General features: G+C 38.3%; 1 protein-coding gene across 1 annotated transcript; it reads left to right on the top strand.

Moving 5' to 3' along the window:
• The first annotated feature begins 591 nt into the window (after positions 1–591).
• On the top strand, positions 592–17,832 carry LOC112114351 (cytochrome P450 1A1-like). The gene is made up of 6 exons (XM_029911692.1): positions 592–681; positions 14,791–14,914; positions 15,156–15,245; positions 15,329–15,449; positions 16,044–16,130; positions 17,550–17,832. Exons 1-6 carry the CDS (start codon positions 592–594, stop codon positions 17,830–17,832), a joined length of 795 nt encoding a protein of 264 aa, XP_029767552.1.
• The last annotated feature ends 299 nt before the right edge of the window (positions 17,833–18,131 follow it).

Genomic DNA, 18,131 nt, shown 5'->3' with positions numbered 1-18,131 from the left:
GCTTTTCTCTTTCATCAACAGAAGTTGGTAAAATAAAAGATCATGCACCTTGTCTTCCTAATATGGTGGGACCAATATGACTACAACAGCACTGCAAACATGAGGATAGGATCAGGATTAGATCATAATAGTGACCACCATGTCATTCCAAAGATGATTTCTGGCTTTATGCATTCAGATGGGCACACCCTGGGGGTTGCTTTTGGATAAGATTTGGTGACTATGGGGGTGAAAATTACAAATGTCATGGTCAGATCATCACCTCCTGTAGTTTGAGGTCAGGGTTCACCTCTGCTCTGACTGAGGCAGAGGTGAATTTGGGAGGCCCTTTTTCTCTCCATGAGCAACTACAACAACTGAAATCAGATTAGGAATCCCAGCTAACAGTTTCCAGATTTAAATGTCAGAGTCTGGTGTGTCGGAATGACTGCTCGGTGAAAAAAATAAAAAGTATTGTGTTTAACTGAATATATGTGCTCAGAGACATTGGTGACTGAGCATAGTTTCTAAATTGAGCAAACATACATTAAATAAATCTCTCTGGGTAGTTTCAAAAAACAAACATCAGAGGGCACCACAGTCTTTCTAAATATGGATATAACCTTGTCTCTCATAACTCCTAACAATCAAACAATAATAATTGGAAATGAGGCAAAGCCACAACACTTTATCCAGGTTCAGGTACAGATTTTGAATAACCTCAAAATTTGGCAGTGTTTGGATTCTGGGTTCCCATTTGAGATATTGCAGAGGTAAACCCTAATCACAAAATTCAGATTGGGGTTTGTTACCGATTTGAATTCTGATTTAAAGTTCAGTGTTGCTCAGATTAGAACATTTGGTTCTGGCTGATTTATATTATTAATAATTAACTGATTAATTAACCTCAACAAGTTAGGGCATACTCCTGACTCCTGTATTTCTTGGCTCAGTAAATTTGTCTCATGTTTTATGTATGTGTGGAATACTACAAAGGACCTATATGTCTGCATAAGATCTCTTGCAATGCTCAGGACATATATCTGTGTGTACAATGTATGTTAGAACATTGTACATTAGACAAAACACTTATGTTAATGAGTTTTTGAACCCATGTACTATTAATTGGGGAAACAAAACTAAAACAGGAAATTGTCACAGCTGGGTTGTGGGCAGCCAGACCTAATAATCAGAGCCAGAGTCCACAGTCATGAGACTGGAGTCAAGATTCAGCTGGGTGGGGATACTGGGAGGTCAGAAGCAGGAGATGATTCAGAGGTCAGAAACCATAATTCCAGCATCAGGAGTCAGGCCAGATCTGAATGCTAGGAGAGCAAGCTGGGGAAGCAGAAATGGTGGAAATGGATGAACAGGGCATTGAGGCTGGCATCACTGGTGGAGCAGAAAGGCTGTGGGGAAGATAAGAGGCTGTATCAGATAAGTAGGGAGGGAAAGAGTTATGTTGGTGTTTGAAGGGAAGGACAAGGGCCAGATCCTCAGTTGTTGTGAATCAGTGTAGCTCCACTAAAGCCAGGGCCATTCACTCCAGTGAAAGAAGGTGAAGTAACCTTACCTCGAATAGCACCCTTATACCCAAATCACCCCGCAAAAGCAGAGGGCAGAATTTCACGGCAATGCAGTGACCCTGACAGACCAAGAGGAATTCAGGACAAATATTCAGCTATGCAGAAATGATACGTTACTACACTAGATATGTACTTTCACATAACCCTATGGACCTGCCTAAAAGAGAGAGAGCATAGAAGGGGCAGAAGGATTACAGTGTCTGTCTATGAAGTGTTATTGCTGTACAAACTATAAATAATATTCATAATTTGCTTATTGTATTAACTACAAATCTTGTATAATATAGTGTTTTGTTGGTTCAGTGAAAAGGTATCACATTTTTTATATGAAAAGAGCAAGCCTCTTTATTTAAAACTTTGCTATGCTTTGTAATTATTCAAAGTATGGGTTGATTTTTTCATGCCTTCTCTCCATACCTCCCTGTCCTTTCTAGTGCTCTTTGCATAAGAGAGGGAATGGCTAACCAATAAAGGACAATTTAGCAATGCATGATGTTATTTCTAAATCCATATGTTATGGATTCACTGGGATATTTGCAGTTCTCATCTAGTTGTCATGAAAATGTTTAGAACACAGATTTGTGAGGAGCAACAGATAGGAAGGAAAAGAGGGGGTGAAAATAACTCTACACAACATAGCATACACTTAAGTCCCCAAGAGGATGTGTGAAAGAATAAACAGCAAGGAGGTAGGTGTGATGTGTGGGGGGGGGGTGGTAGTCACGTTCCTCATGCACTACTGGAATTTGCTCAGATTCTAATCTACAGTAATGAGAGCACTATAAGAATCTGAGGAGAAGAGAGAATAGGAGGCAGAGTACAAAAAGAGAAGCTGAGACTCCAAACTCTCCTGTGGAGTAATGCATTTGCTGTATAGTCAGAGTGATTCCTTTGAGGGGAAAGGTTTTAGCAGCAACCTCACATGTTCTTTGAAGCTTTTTTCAGAAAACACACTGAAGTTTTACACATAGCTGTGTGAATTACATTCTCCATCATCTATAATTTAGTGCTTGCTTCTCCAACATCAAACTCATCCTCGTCGCTCCTCCCCCTAAAATTTGGAAGCACAAGAGTGTCTGAAAGTTCTTCATTCCAGCCTCAAACTGCTGCAGGAGCTCCACGCAGAACTGGCTGCAAAATACCCATCCACCCACCCTCATCACTACAATCCATAAACAAAATCTTTGAAAGGATTTTTTTTTCCAAAACAGATTCTACCATAAAAAAAAAAGAAGCAGAATAGCTTCAGGAGTAACTTTTTTAATGAAATGCATGGATTGTAAAGAAAGTACAGACTGCACTTTAATAATTCTGAGGAAAAATAATGTTCAGATTGGGTAAAATTGATGGATAGGATTCTGTATCACAGTATGTATGTTTGTATTTATAACCTTTTAAAAGTTAAATTGCTTTTTTAATAATAACTTGTTTCTTATTGGTGGTACTGTTGGATTAATCATATTTTCTTCAGTATTGTATGTTTCTAGAATTAGAGCTCTTGCATGAATAGTTTACAAAACTGAAATACATTTGACGAGTGATCCCTTCATTTAGAAAAAATGTTTTACTAGTTTTTACCTCAATGCAAGTGCAGTTTAGAATGTCTTGTAATTTTTAAAGTTATATATTTTGTTTCTAAATTCCAGTGCAGTGCAAACAAACCCTAAACATCTCTAATGTCTATAAATGTATGATTAAAAAGTAAGAGACCTGAGGAAGAGCTCTATGTAGCTTCAAGATGGTCATGACAATGGAGTTTTAAATCCATTACATTAATTTATTAAAGTTCAATTAATTTAACAGTCAATTGGCATTTATTAGGTTACAGGACAATAACTGTCTTATTAAAGCAAAATTAAATGTATTTCTAGGAGACATTAATTTACAATTTGGCTGACATGGAAAGCAGAAGCACTCAAGGGCCTATTCCAATGGCCTGATCCTTATCCCGTTGACATCAATGGCAAAATTCCCATTGACATTATTAGTGAGAGTGTGGTTGTGCCTGTTCCTTCAGTTGGTGTGGGACTCCTAGCTTGATTTCCAGCCCAAAAAAGGTTCAGAGAGGTTTGAATAGGTGTCTGAATTCCTCAATATTATTTGAGCGATTTAACAGTTAATCCAGTTCCATTCTACACCTGTTTTTTTTCTTTGTACCCCCTCAAGCTCAAATTAAACCTCATTGGAAACTGAGATTTTATAAATGTTCTGCAGACTACATCAACTCTGTTGTGTGTTTCATCTTTAAAGTAAACAGGCTATGTGACAGCTAAACTATGGAAATCTACAGAAGATACATGACAAAAATACCAATGAAATCTGACTCCCTTTTTTCTTTTCTTTTCTTTTCTTTTCTTTTCTTTTCGCAATGCTCTTAGTTGCTTCAGAAAAAGTGCTGAGTGCCTCTCTTTGAGGCCCATGGGAGCACAGTGTGCTTAGCTCTGTGCAAGCAAAGGCCTTGCATGATATCGTTCTAGTGGAGGTGGTCATCTTCAGTGGGTGGGTGGCCCCAAGGTTTCCAGCAGGTGAGCAGGGCTATCCCTCCCTGACCCTAACCCAACCCCAAGCATATTCCTAAACTGACAATCAGTATTACTGGCAGTTACAAATTGAGTCATTGGGTTTTCACAGAAAACTTCATTCTGGGCAGCCATTTTACTCAATATTGAATCCCACAGTCCCTGGGTCTACCCTCTATGTAGCAGTACTCAAAACATCATAGATAAATAGCTTTTGCCTTCCTCAGAAGCAAAGAACAATGACTCTGCTCGGTTACCCTGAGTAGAAGCCCTAATGTGGCTCTCAGACCAGGCTCTGCCATGAGACAGCATACTGTACTACCAGTCAGACCACTCATGCAGCCAAATGTAACTGTATTTCTTCTTTCCACAAGGGAGAGTCCTCCATGGCCCTATCAGAGCCTCAAAGATCACTGTCCACACAGTTTAAAAAAAGAGTAATTTCAATGCAAAAGGGAAAAAGGTGGGCTTAGTACTCAGGTCCGCCAGACCTTTGCTCATTGTAGGAGCAGGAAAGGGGCAAAGGTGACTTCCCCCATGCCAGTCCTGTCCAGGGACCATTTTCCCCCTCTCATTTCTAGTAATCTGTAATTATTCCAAATGACCTAATTCCAGTTGTTCTCAATCTTGTAAGATTTAAATCTCTGTATTTTTCGGTTATATATTAAGGCTGTTTATTACAGAAGATAAAATTCCCATTTAAAATAACATCGGCTTTTAGTCCAACCTTTCAAAGCTGTTTGCTGTGACTAGTCAAGTCTAGAACACATAAACTAACAAATTGTATCACAAGCCTGGTACATGCAACCAAATCAAAACAGAAAATCCCTTCTCAGCTACATTATATCTTTGATTTTCTTCACCAATTGTTACATAGGCTCATTTCATTTTCTCGGCTCAGATAAACTTATGAATGCTGATTAATGGACAGACACAGAAGATCTCTATGCAAGCCAATGTGTATTACAACTAAGTAGAATCTGTGGTGCTTATTTTTTGTATCAGCACCCGCTTTCAGACTGCAACACAGCAACAGAATATTTCTAGGAAGGCCAGTCTTTAAATTTTGTTTCTTTGGTGATTCAGAATATTTTTGTTCAGTGGAATTTGAGAACTTAGAATATAACAGAGGTAAGATATGAAATTGTGTAAACAGAACATTAGAACAATTTTACTGCTAAATGCTAGAAGCTACAGACCTCTTCTGTCATCCTGGCAGTACATTACATTCCGGAACATTCAGGAGCAGCTTTGTTTTAAAGTTTTCCTTGATTTTTCAGTGTATTTGCCATTACTAATGTACAGAACTATAAATGTTGCAAAATATAAAGGAGGCATTTCAGTTCCCATTTAATAATAATTGGGAAAATTGATTTAATAACCATGCTACCATTGAGTTGCCACCATAAATATGCAAAGGTTTTTCATCTAAAATCAATATAAGCAAAAAATTTCAGGCAAGCACAATCTTCTAAAATCAAACATTATCCACTTCCAAATGACAAATCATTCACTCACACCACTGTAAATCAGGTGTGAGTTCACTGAAGTCACTGGATTTTCACCAGTGTAAAAATTGGATAAATCAGAGTAGAATAAATCTCTCATTCAAGATATATCCAACCACATTGCTTCCAAGTACTCATGTACCACAGTGATAGACACACAGAGTGAAATTCACCTGTTTCCTGAAGGCCAGCTCCAAGTCTATTCATTACTACAGCTGGTCAAAAAATGCCAATTATTTTTCTGAAAAAATTAGAATTTTTTGTTTTTAGTTTCACATACTTTTTAAAAGTTCTGACAAACTGTTTTCAGTAACAATGTTCAAAATTGCTTTAATAGACAAGATAGTTAAAAAATAATATCTAAAAGTTGCTCATTTTAGCCACCCATCCTCCCCCCCGTTTGGTAGTGCTGGGCAGTCTTAGAAACAGGCAGCACAGCACTTTCAGTCACTCAATGAGGGGGAAAAACTACTCAGGGATCTTTTCTTAAACACACTTTGTTACAGTTTGCTCTGTATTTTAAATCTGATGTTTTAATTCATTTAGTTTTCAATGAATTAATTTAGCTACCCTGAAAAGTGCCAGATCAACATGGCTAGAATTGAAAAGCCTTTACAGGACTAGAAACAAAAATGTAGCTGAGGCAGCAGCCACAAGAAACTTCTTCACAGAACCTTTATAATGGCCTCAAGCCTAACCTGATAGGGGTATTTAAAACGTTTGGTTACTGTTGACCTGGACAACTGTCTAAAAAGCAAGTAATAGAGGTAGAGGCCCATGTTCATATCACCAGGGCTGTGCTGTGCACCTCCTGTTAGGCGGGAGTGCCCTCAACTCTCATTGGCTCAGAGGAGTCACTCCACAACTCAGGAAACAAGGCCCTCAGTGCTTAGCCTCTCTGATCCCAGCTGTGATGCCTATGTTATGTGGAGTCTACTGCGAACTGGAATGGAAACATCACATGCATTTCACATAGACCAGCCTCTAAGCTACTAAGCTCAGTGAGTCTAAAAAGTGTCTAGATAGATAGATATATATTATTGGACCAATTTCTGTTGGTGAAAGGTACAAGCTTTTGAGCCACAGAGCTCTCTTCTTCAGCTTTATACCAGTATAAGTTATACGGGTATAAAACACTTTCTATAACTGCATCTGCACTAGGGCTGTTACTGGCATAACTATTTTGCAACTAGTAAGTTCTACAGCCAGGTTTATGTATTTCCATTTTTTCATCCTTAGTTGCTCTGTCCATTCAGTCCAAGAGGCCAGGTTGAGGCCTCTTTGAAAATTTCTCTTTAGGAGTGTTTTGAAATATGCATGTTTTCATCTTGTAAAGTGTTGCACTCATCAAAGTCTATTTCTTAGTATGGTGTGATATCTTTCACTGACATTCGTTTTTGTCTCTGCACATGCAGATAAGAAAATTGGGTCAAGCTGACTGCCCGGATTTGAAGATAGGTCTTCTGTTCCCTACACTGAAGCTTTAATTTATGAAGTGTTCAACATGCATCTTAGATGCCTTTCATGATTCCTCATTGGTAAGTATTTAGTAAAAAGTTTGCAGTCTGTATTGTAAAAACTGTTACATTGATAATTTTCCATAATAATGATGATAGTAGCTTTTAAAGATATTACACCATATTAAGAGTTTTATTTATTTAGGCCAATATTTTTTAAAAAGCTGGAGCCTAAAGTTAGGATCCTAAATCCAGAGATGGGCATCTGGCTGATTTTGAAATGTGTTAAGCCAGGGATCGGCAAACTTTGGCACGCAGCTCGCCAGGGTAAGCACCCTGATGGGCCGGGCCAGTTTACCTGCCGCATCCGCAGGTTCAGCCGATCGCAGGTCCCACTGGCCGCAGGTCGCCGCTCCAGGCCAATGGGGGATGTGGGAAGCGGCGGCCAGCACATCCCTCGGCCCGCACCGCTTCCCACAGCCCCCATTGGCCTGGGACAGCGAACTGTGGCCAGTGGGAGCCGCGATCGGCTGAACCTGCGGATGCGGCAGGTAAACAAACCGGCCCGGCCCACCAGGGTGTTTACCCTGGCAAGCCGTGTGCCAGAGATTGCCGATCCCTATGCTAAGCAGTCAACAGCTCTCACTGGCTTACAGAACTTTTATCTGATTCACCTAAATATACATATTTTTATATTAGGATGTAACTATGATTTATATTGTATTTTTTCTTTGTTGCTTAAGAAAATAAATAACATTTTCATTAAAAGAAAGATAGGAACAAAATGCAAAGAAATGACAAAGGGTTCTTATTGTCAGAGTGTTTTACAAATAATTTGAAGTACTTGTAGTGACCTACAAGACATTTTTTTCCCTTTCAGTAAAGCTTATTTATAATTTAAAACATTCAGAACTTCTAATAAAAATACATTTTCTCTCTTCATAATTAAATTTGTATAATCAAAAACTGACTAAGAATCAAGTAAGTTCCATTAAAGTCAATGGGAGCCTATCTATTAACTTTAATGGAAGTTGGATCAAGCCCTACATGAAGTGGTTGATTTTTTAGTATCCTTCTTTTCTTGCAGTACCACTGAGATATTGTATTGAGTGGATATTTTATTGCCAAAGATTCCTGTGTTTTCATCCATCAATATCAAATCAACTATGACGAGTAAGTTGTATTTTGTTGCCCAGTATGCAAGGTTATCGCAAGTTCTAGGCCTGGTCCACACTAACCCCCCACTTCGAACTAAGGTACGCAAATTCAGCTACGTTAATAACGTAGCTGAATTCGAAGTACCTTAGTTCGAACTTACCGCGGGTCCAGACGCGGCAGGCAGGCTCCCCCGTCGATGCCGCGTACTCCTCTCGCCGAGCTGGAGTACCGGCGTCGACGGCGAGCACTTCCGGGATTGATCCGGGATCGATTTATCGCGTCTAGACAAGACGCGATAAGTCGATCCCAGAAGATCGATTGCTTATGGCCGGACCAGGAAGTAAGTGTAGACCTGCCCGTAGACTGTATGTATCCTGAATATTCAGACTCTCCATGATGAAATCTGTATAAAGACATGCTTCAGTTAAACACACTTTATTTGGCACAATGCAGGGGGAACTTGGTAAAATTATACAGCCTGTGTTATGCAGGAGGTCAAACTAGATGATGTAATGGTCCCTTATGGCATTAAAATCTATGAATCTATATATCTGTTATGAGATTAATCCCTTACATGTAGTGACTTCTTTGAGAGATCAAAACTAGACAAAAGATCAGTCATAAGAAAGAAAGAGATCTTGGAGTCATTGTGGATAGTTCTCTGAAAACATCCACTCAATGTGCAGAGGCAGTCAAAAAAGTGAACAAAATGCTGGGAATAATAAAGGAAAAAATAATAGGACAGAAAATATCATGTTGTCACTATATAAATCCATGGTATGCCCACATCTTGAATACTGTGTGCAGATGTGGTCGCCCCATCTCAAAAAAGGCATATTGGTATGGGAAAAGGTTCAGAAAAGGGCAACAAAAATGATTAGGGGTATGGAACAGCTTCCATATGAGGAGACATTAATAAGAGTGGGACTTTTCAGCTTGGAAAAGAGATGGCTAAGGGGAAATATAATTGAGGGCTATAAAATCATGACTAGTGTAGAGAAAGTAGTTAAGGAAGTCTTGTTTACTATTTCTCATAACACAAGAACTAGGGGTCACCAAAGGAAATTAATAGGCAGGTTTAAAACAAATAAAAGGAAGTATTTCTTCACACAACGCACAGTCAACCTGTGGAACTCCTTGCCAGAGGATGTTGTGAAAGCCAAGGCCATAATAGGGTTCAAAAAAGAACTAGATAAATTCATGGAGGATAGGTCCATCAGTGGCTATTAGCCAGGATGGGCAGGAATGGTGTCCCTTGCCTCTGTTTGCCAGAAGCTGGGAATGAGCGACAGGGGGTGGATCACTTGATGATTACCTGTTCTGTTCATTCCCTCTGGGGCACCTGGCACTGGCAACTGTCAGAAGACAAGATACTGGGCTAGATGGACCTTTGGTCTGACCCAATAGGGCCATTCTTATGTTCTAATATAAGCTATTAATTATTACCTATATGCTCTGTGATCATCATTTGCATTAACTTGAAGCTAAATAATTGTGACCTATATTGGAAAAATAATATACAAATACAAATTTTGTTAAGTCCCTCCCTCCATGCAACTCTTAGGGCTTGGTCTACACTACAGGTTATGGCAATATAACTTATGTCGCTCAGGGGGTTGAATTAGCCACCCCCTTGAGCAACATAAGTTACACCAAACTAAGCACTGGTGTGAACACCGCTATGTCGGTGGGATAGCTACCGCCTCTCACAGAGGTGGTTTTATTATGCCAACGGGAGAGCTGTAGCGCTTCTAGTGTAGACTAGCCCTTAGTATCAGATGCATTTCACAGTTATTGTTTTCTATGTTTCTTCTTTGGTTCATTAAAGAACTTTACTGTTCTAATATAAATCAGTCTTGCAAAATACATAAGAATAGACTTGACTAAACAAATATTGAGAGGTTTACTTTTTTAAATTACCAACATTAACATTCTGTTATTCTGTGACTATTAGGGACAGATCCTCAGCACCCTTAACTCCCATCACAAGCAATGGGCTTCCAGGCTATGATTCAGGAAAGCACTTAACCACATACTTAACTTTAAACTTCAGTGGGGCTTAGATATATGCTTAAAGTTAAGCACCTGCCGAAATACTTTCCAGATAGAGATGTTTTCCTGAATTGAGGCCCAATTAGGTCAATAGGAATTTTGCTGCTGGCTTTCATTGGAATACAACTGAGCCCATTGGGAGCTGCAGGTTCTCAGGACCTGAACATGTTTATAGTATATGAAAAAAGCACATGTTTTCTACTGTTCTGAAGAAAGAGCCATGCATGAGTCAGTTAGCATGAAAACACATATCTAATTTTACTATCTTAGAGCCTGATGCTCCAAGGAGCTGATCGCCCTGGATTTGCATTGAATTCATTGGGAGTTACAGGTGCTCAGCACCTCATAGAATTGAGATATTAAACTATCAAATACCTAACAGTGTAATGTTTATTTTTAGAAAATTATAGAAGAACCCAGGTTTGTTTAGCCCTGAAAGATTTCTTGATGAAAATAGACAAGAAATCAAGGACCTAGCTGAAAAGTAATGATCTTCAGGATTGGCAAGAGGAAGTATCTGGAAAAAAGCTTTGCTCACGTGGAAATATTCATCTTCCTAACAATGGTACTACACAGACTGAACATCAAGCATCCGATAGGCCAGAAAATAGATCTAGATCTACTATTTTGGACTAACTATGAAACCTAAACAGCTTTAAATTGCCATCTCTCTACACATAAATTTCAAGTACATTTTGGTCCCAATTTTGAATCAGAGACATACCCATTTGAAAATCTGGACCTTCATAAACAATAGGGGGAGTTTAACAATTGCTTTTAAAAAAGGACTTAAATCAGGGTTTGTGTACACAGAGCAGCAATTTGGGTGTGATTTCTAAAGCACACTAACATGTTGTGTGTTAATTGGTATGTGTAGACCCTGCTGGTGTACACAAAAGATTCCCTAATGTACTTGAATGTAGTGCTGTTTCAAACAGTACTACGTGAAAGCGTGCTAGGAACCCTTAATGTGCACCACCAGGGTCTACATGGACCAATTAATGCACAACACGTTAGTGTGCCTTAGAAATCACACCCCATAGTGCGCATTGCTGCTCTGTGTAGACAAGCGAAGCATATAAATAAGTATTTGCAGGTTCAGGACCTATATTAGTAATCAGGCTAGTATTTATGGTAATTTTCTGAGATTTATACAGAGTAGTATCATTTGTGCATCCTTTCAACCCTTAGTTGTGTACTACGTATATGGGAGTCATTAGCACAATCAACTTATTTCTCCTCCCTACCATTGGCTAGACTCTCTCTTCCATCTAATACAGGGAATAAAAGGAACAGATACGTTAGGCCTGATTATCCTTTTATGCATGTTCTGCATTAGTGTAAATTCATTGATTTCAATAAAGTCATTCCTAGTCTACACCTGTGTAGTGAGGAGAGATTCAAGCCAGATGTTTTTTCTGTTACACTTCACAGTATGCCAGATTAATCTCCCTCTTTTATGCTGTGCTGTTCAACATTCACAAATGAGATCTACCCACTTCACCGCTTTCCCATTACCCTGTCAAAAACTGAAATAATCCCTTAGATCTGGATGTCATTTACTGGGGCATAGCCATAGATACATTGTGCTGATGCAGAAACTCAAAGCAGGCCCCCTCCACTCAACTTTGAAGTCCTTCTTCCACAGGCCCTGCCTTTTTTGCCACCCATCCAAAATATCCATCTGATCCCTAGCCACCCTTTCCTTACTTTCCTCCACACGGGTCCCTGGTTCTGCTCCTGTCCATGTCATCCTCTTTACTCATGTGAATAGTTCCATTGAGATCAATGGAATTATTCATGGTAGTAAAATTAAGCTTAAGTGGAAGTGTTTGCAGGATCAGGGATATAATTAGGTATGGAGATTGGTGATGAAAGAACCAAAATTTCAGGCTTGTCCAACATATATGATGTCCATACAGATTGGACAAAATGACTGGTCTGAAATGTGTTTAAATTATAGCCTTGTGTCAACAGCTATTATCAACAGTGCAGACAAAGACAGTGGAATAATAAACGACATTCAATATGTATTATATTGACATTAAGCACTGAAATAGCTTGTGAACCAATTATTTTTATTATCATGTCTAAAGTGGAAGGCAATAAAATAGATTTGTGATTAATAAAAAGGCTTGGCTCCGTTTCTTTATGTAATGCCAGTACAGAATATGAGCATTTCTTCCAAACATGATACAATAATAATTTGAGAATATAAATGTCAGTGTTTGTAGCAACAAAGTACTCAACTACTGCGTTCAATTTAGATCATCCTATCTCAAAAAACAAAAGGTCTAGAGGAGGACAATAAAATTATTAGAGACATAGAAACGTTTTCTCATGATCAGAAATTAAAAAGACGAGGACCATCTAGCTTAGGTAGTTGTTAAGAGGATTCATAATGAAGATATATAAAACATGGAATGGTATATAGCTAGGCAACTGGGTACTTTTTCTTATAATGAGAATATATAGGTCACCTAAGTAAATTTAAAGGAAATACATCTGAAAGTAATTAAAATATTTATTCCAAATTGAATAATTAACCTGTGGAATACACTGCCACAGGATGTTAGTAAAGCAACCAACTTTGTAGGATTCAATAATGGATTCTATATTTTTTTTAACTCCAGAAGAAAAATTTCCATGAGACCACTTCTACCAACCACGAAATAAATAAATAATAATAATAAAAAGTTCCCCACAAACCTGATGTCTGCATCTTCTAAAGAGAGATGTTTGAAGGAAATAGCACCATTTACAGGATTATTTTTTAAAGTTGTTCACAATGAAGTGTTTTGGTCCTGAATAATGTAAGGACCTGATTCTCCTATCAGTTGCACTGGTTTTACAACACTGGGGACCCAGTTCCATAACATTCAGTGGAGATACTCCAGATGTATGTGTGCAATAGAGAGGAAAACCATACCCTACACCTCAGACTCCTGGACATTCCTTACAGATTATTGTGGGGAAATTTCTTGAGTCTTTACTCAGTTAAATCCCATTTACTTCAATAAGAGATTAGCCTGAGTAAAAGAAGGAGCAAGAACAGAGGTCTGGGTTCATCCTCCCTTCCTGGTTGTCTGTAGTGAGGGTCCATTCTTCTGCCCCAGCTCCTCTTATCCCATTCTGCATCCTGTCAGCACAGCTCCCTGACCATGAATTCCCACCATGAAGGGTTCTAAAGAAAATTTAACACAGATCCATTATAATTTGGTGTGGCAGAATTTAATTATTTATAATTGTGACAGATATTGATATTTATTTTTAAGCTTTTTATTATCTATTTACATTTTCAGAATTGCACAGAATTATGGGCTTTAAGCATCTTTTTGAATGTTTATCTATTTAAATTTTCACAGTTGTGGGAGATTATGGGGGCTGGGTGAATCAGCCAATAATTATTCAATGACCATAGACATTGAGATGTACAAAGTTAAAGCTTTATAACCATTAAAACACAAATTGTTAATACAGTACCATGTCAAAATATACAAAGTAAATATCCTTAAATTAAACTCTAATATGTTCTCAAGGAAGATTTTTCTTACTTTGCCTGTCTGTACATTTCAATTATTATTAATGGACTTTTTTTTCCATTGGTTTGCATGTGTTTGATGTTTACTGGTATTTATTGATTTAAAAATTTTGAATGTTTCCAAGCCTAATCATAATAAGTACAGCTCCACTGTTATACAGCCCCATTTTCCTGTTGGTTCCCTGCAAGATTGGTGAGGTGATGATGATATCTCCCGCAGCTAAATTCCCAGCCCACCCATGCCACTGCCTGCTCTCTTCCTACATCTGGGTCAGACAAAGGCAAGATCCATTAGTGGAAGACCCTTCTTTGTGTGGATCAGTAGCACAGTACTTCAGGATTTGGCCCCATGCTTTTTATAATGAAGAGTAGCATGGAGATTTTCAAAGACCCAAAGGGCAGTTAGACAGCCAAGTTCTTCCAGAGTAAATCTACAGACTTCTAGTATTTCTGTCCCTCATTTTACTAAGTAATTTTTTGTAATGTAATCTGCATATTATTAAACAAGCGCTCAGATGAATTCAATTATCTTGATTTTTCCATTTCAGGAGTAATCAAATGAAAGGAACTTTCCGTTTCTACTAGTAAGTAGTACATATTTTCAGGCAACAATTGATAGAATGGTGTCAGATTTTGATGCCAGCATAAATACAGTGTAACTCGATTGATTGAATGGCATTACTCTGGAGTTACAGAATGTAAATGAGAGCAGAATCTGGACCATGTTTTTTTGAGCTACTGCTGACTAGTAGCTTAATTTTCTTTTGCAGAAATATACAGAGGTCAGTTCTTTTCCAAGATAAATTGCCATGTGTTGTGGCAAATATTTAAAAAATATTAATTGTACTAGCAAGAATAGTTTTAGCAGGAATTTCCAAGATTCATGAAGATACATGGTCTGTGCATCTCACGTTAGAAAACTACTGGTACAGAATGTTGTGTTAAATCTTGTTGGATGAAAATATGTCAGAGATTTTTGTTTCCTTTTAGAATCATCTCAGAGATATTACTGACGCTCTAATAAGTATAAGCAATGACAAAAGAAGTGATGGAAAAGCTCCACCCTTATCTAATGATAAAATAATAAGTACTGTGAATGACATCTTTGGAGCTGGTAGGTATTAAAAAAATCCAGCCAACCTTTTAAACACCACTCTTGGGAGATTTTCAATGTACTTCAACAGGCATATATCCTGGGCCTGATTTTTCTCCCATGTACATCAGTTTTATACCAATGCAACTTCATTGACTCCCTGGCCAATATAAGAGGAGAATCAGGTCTTATGTTTTGTGTGTGTGTGTGTTTAATCCTATTTTTATTAAAGCAGCATTCTGGTTACCCATTTATTTTGCAGGGTTTGATACAGTATCAACATGTCTATTTTGGATCTTCCTATATTTGGTAAACAACCCAGACATTCAGACAAAAATTCAAGAAGAAATTGGTAACGTATTTACTTTTTCAAAAAATGAAGCCCCGTGTCATTTTCATGAAGCACATTAAACATTCCTATTTTTTTCTTTGAAGATGGAAAGATTGGACTCAGGTCACCAAGATTTGATGACAGGAAAGAATTGCATTATACGGAAGCTTTCATAAGTGAAATCTTAAGGCACACTTCATTTATACCATTTACCATTCCTCACCGGTAAGAAGCAAAACACAAGTTTGTTTCTGTCTAAATAAAATGAGTTGTAGAGATAATTATCATGCTTCCTTTCTGAATTTGAGATTGAAATCCCCGTTTGTCGATTTTTCCATTGTAGGCAAGGTGAAATATGTGAAGGAAATTAAGGAATTCTGATACTGTTATGACAGTGCATCACAGTCGTAGCTTAAAATGAACACCAGATGCTCAGCTGGTGTTAATTCATGGCACTCCGTGGAAGTAAAATAGAACTCCACCTATTTACACCAACTGTCTTATTGCTCTACCATAGATATTAAGGGCCTGATTCTGATCTCACTTATTCCAGTGTAAATCAAGAGTAACTCAAGTTGTGTTACATCAGTGTCAATGGGTGTGAAATCAGATTAGGCCTTTAGTTTGCAGGAACAGTTTGCTGTTGTAGATGAAGGGGATCAAGCCTGGTGCCTTGTGACATGGTCTAACATTCAGTAACAATAAGTACGATCATCCAACTCATTAGATATAAGCATAGGGATAAGAAAAAGGATTATTTTGTTCCCTGAATGTTCAGATAATCAGCATATGTTGATATGATACATTTTCCTTTTCTAGTGCAACGAAAGAAACCATTCTCAATGGGTACCTCATTCCCCAAGATTCCTGTATCTTTGTTAATATGTATCAAGTAAATCATGATGAGTAAGTATCTGCCAATTTGTTTATATGTTTCATAAGGACATTTGGCACTTTATTATAGTCAGTATTTTCACTTATGTTTATAAAATGATAACGAGTGTTCACTTGGACACATTGTACATTACTATTTTATATCTATACAAGAATAATGCAGTTCTCATTCTCCTCAAAACAGTTTATGAAGATGATTGGAACAGAGACAGCCATTTGGAAACAGATCATTGGGCCATCTAGCACAGTACCCTGTCTCCAACAGTGGCCAATACCAGATCCTCCCTGGAAAAGCCCCAACATGCACTTTATCAATGTATAGTCTTAGGTGATATGGTGCAGAGATTATTTCTAGACTCCAGCTGTCAAACAAAGCCTGATAACTGTAGTAATTTTAACCTAGTTAGTGCAACTGCCCACGTTTTTCTTATTCTTATAAAGGTAGAGTCTAAATCCTCAGCTGAGGTTAAAGAGTTCTCAGTGCAGCTGAATGGGGGATGATGGGGTGGGTTTCAGCCACCGATACATTCCTCCAATCCTGGGGCTGTTTGGGTGTTGGGCTGGGCCCTGACACAACTCAAGGCTTCTCTGTTTTACACCAGCTATCTATGGCCCCAAGGAGTCAGCCCAGCACCTGGGGATCATTGGGGCACAGGGGCATCCTAGTCACACCCAATTTTCCTTGTTCATCCCTTTCCCTGCGGTGCCTCCACTCTACCTAGGGAGTACCCAAATAGAGAGTTAAACTAGCTTTAGGACTAGTTTTCACCAGCTAAATGAGCAGGAGATCTGGTCCACTTCTGGCCCTGAATCTGATCTCACTGAAACAGAATTTACCCCACTGTAATTCTGCTGACTTCATTGGACTTTCTCCTCCTTTATGCTGGCATCAGTGAGAGCAGAGGCAGGCTTCATTTGTTAATCATTATCTGAGGGAGGGAACATCTCTGCTAGGTTCTCTTTGTGCAGTTTTCTTCCAATTTGTTCTGTCAGTGAAGCAGGGATCCCCACTTTGTGATCTTCAGGGAACCAGGACCACCCATTTGGAGGTACGGTGCCTCTGCATTGGACTGTTACTTTCCCACTGCAGTCTCTAAAGGGTGCAGGTAGATATAGCATGCATCCCTCCAGCACTGCTCATTACTGTCAAGGTTCACCCATCGGGCAGCCCCCTTTGGAATCTACTCCATGCATGGATCAAAGGAGTACAGTTGAATGATGAAACAAAATTCCATTTCATGACCTCTTTACATAATTCTGGGAATTTTTGAGAAAAACCAATGCAAATTTCATTTTGACTTATTCAAGAACTCAGATTGGCCATAAGTAAATGCATTCATTTAGAAGTACAGGCTCTGTATTTCTGTCTTTGTTTTCTGTACATGTGATATTCTGTAAGGGCTTCTAAAAATTTATTTCTTTTTACCATAGAACATTATGGGAAAATGCTGATTTGTTTAGACCGGAGAGATTTCTGAATGAAAATGGTGAACTCAACAAAAGCCTTGTTGAGAAAGTTTTGGTTTTTGGAATGGGAATAAGAAAGCGTTTGGGAGAAGACATAGCTCGTAATGAGATTTTTAATATTTTCACCACCATTTTGCAACAGCTGAAGCTTGAGAAATGCTTTCAAGACCAGCTAGATCTGACCCCAGTGTATGAATTATCCATGAAACCTAAACCATACCAAATTCAAGTGGCACTGCGCACCTGAACAGTGCATCTGGAGAAGCTGCACTTCAAAACATAATTATCACTCAGTACATTAGTGTAGGGAAATCTATTATCCATAATGTAGTTATCCATTACCTAAGCTACTATAGTGCATTTTTAAATGAAAGGTGTATAACAATAAACACGATCTCCTAAATCACCTTCTCTCTGATTGTACTAATCAGTTAACTGCAGGTTATGTTATTGTTAACTCTTTGAATAAGTTGAGTTAATTTTTGTTTGTAACTGATTATTTTAGTGCACCTCTTCTCACTGATTTCCTAAAATAAAGTTTAAAAA

This window comes from Terrapene carolina, unplaced genomic scaffold (genome assembly GCF_002925995.2).
Source record: "Terrapene carolina triunguis isolate 2854851 unplaced genomic scaffold, T_m_triunguis-2.0 Scaffold113, whole genome shotgun sequence".
Lineage (NCBI taxonomy): Eukaryota > Metazoa > Chordata > Testudines > Emydidae > Terrapene > Terrapene triunguis.
This window is presented reverse-complemented; position numbering and strand designations above follow the sequence as displayed.

What these genes read in the sequence shown, in the direction of transcription:
- LOC112114351 (XM_029911692.1), top strand. Translation starts at nt 592, where the DNA reads ATGGATATAACCTTGTCTCTCATAACTCCTAACAATCAAACAATAATA. An exon ending in AAAAATTCAAGAAGAAATTG is followed by an intron (nt 15,246 to 15,328) that starts GTAACGTATTTA and finishes TTTTCTTTGAAG; the next exon opens with ATGGAAAGATTGGACTCAGG. An exon ending in CCATTTACCATTCCTCACCG is followed by an intron (nt 15,450 to 16,043) that starts GTAAGAAGCAAA and finishes TTCCTTTTCTAG; the next exon opens with TGCAACGAAAGAAACCATTC.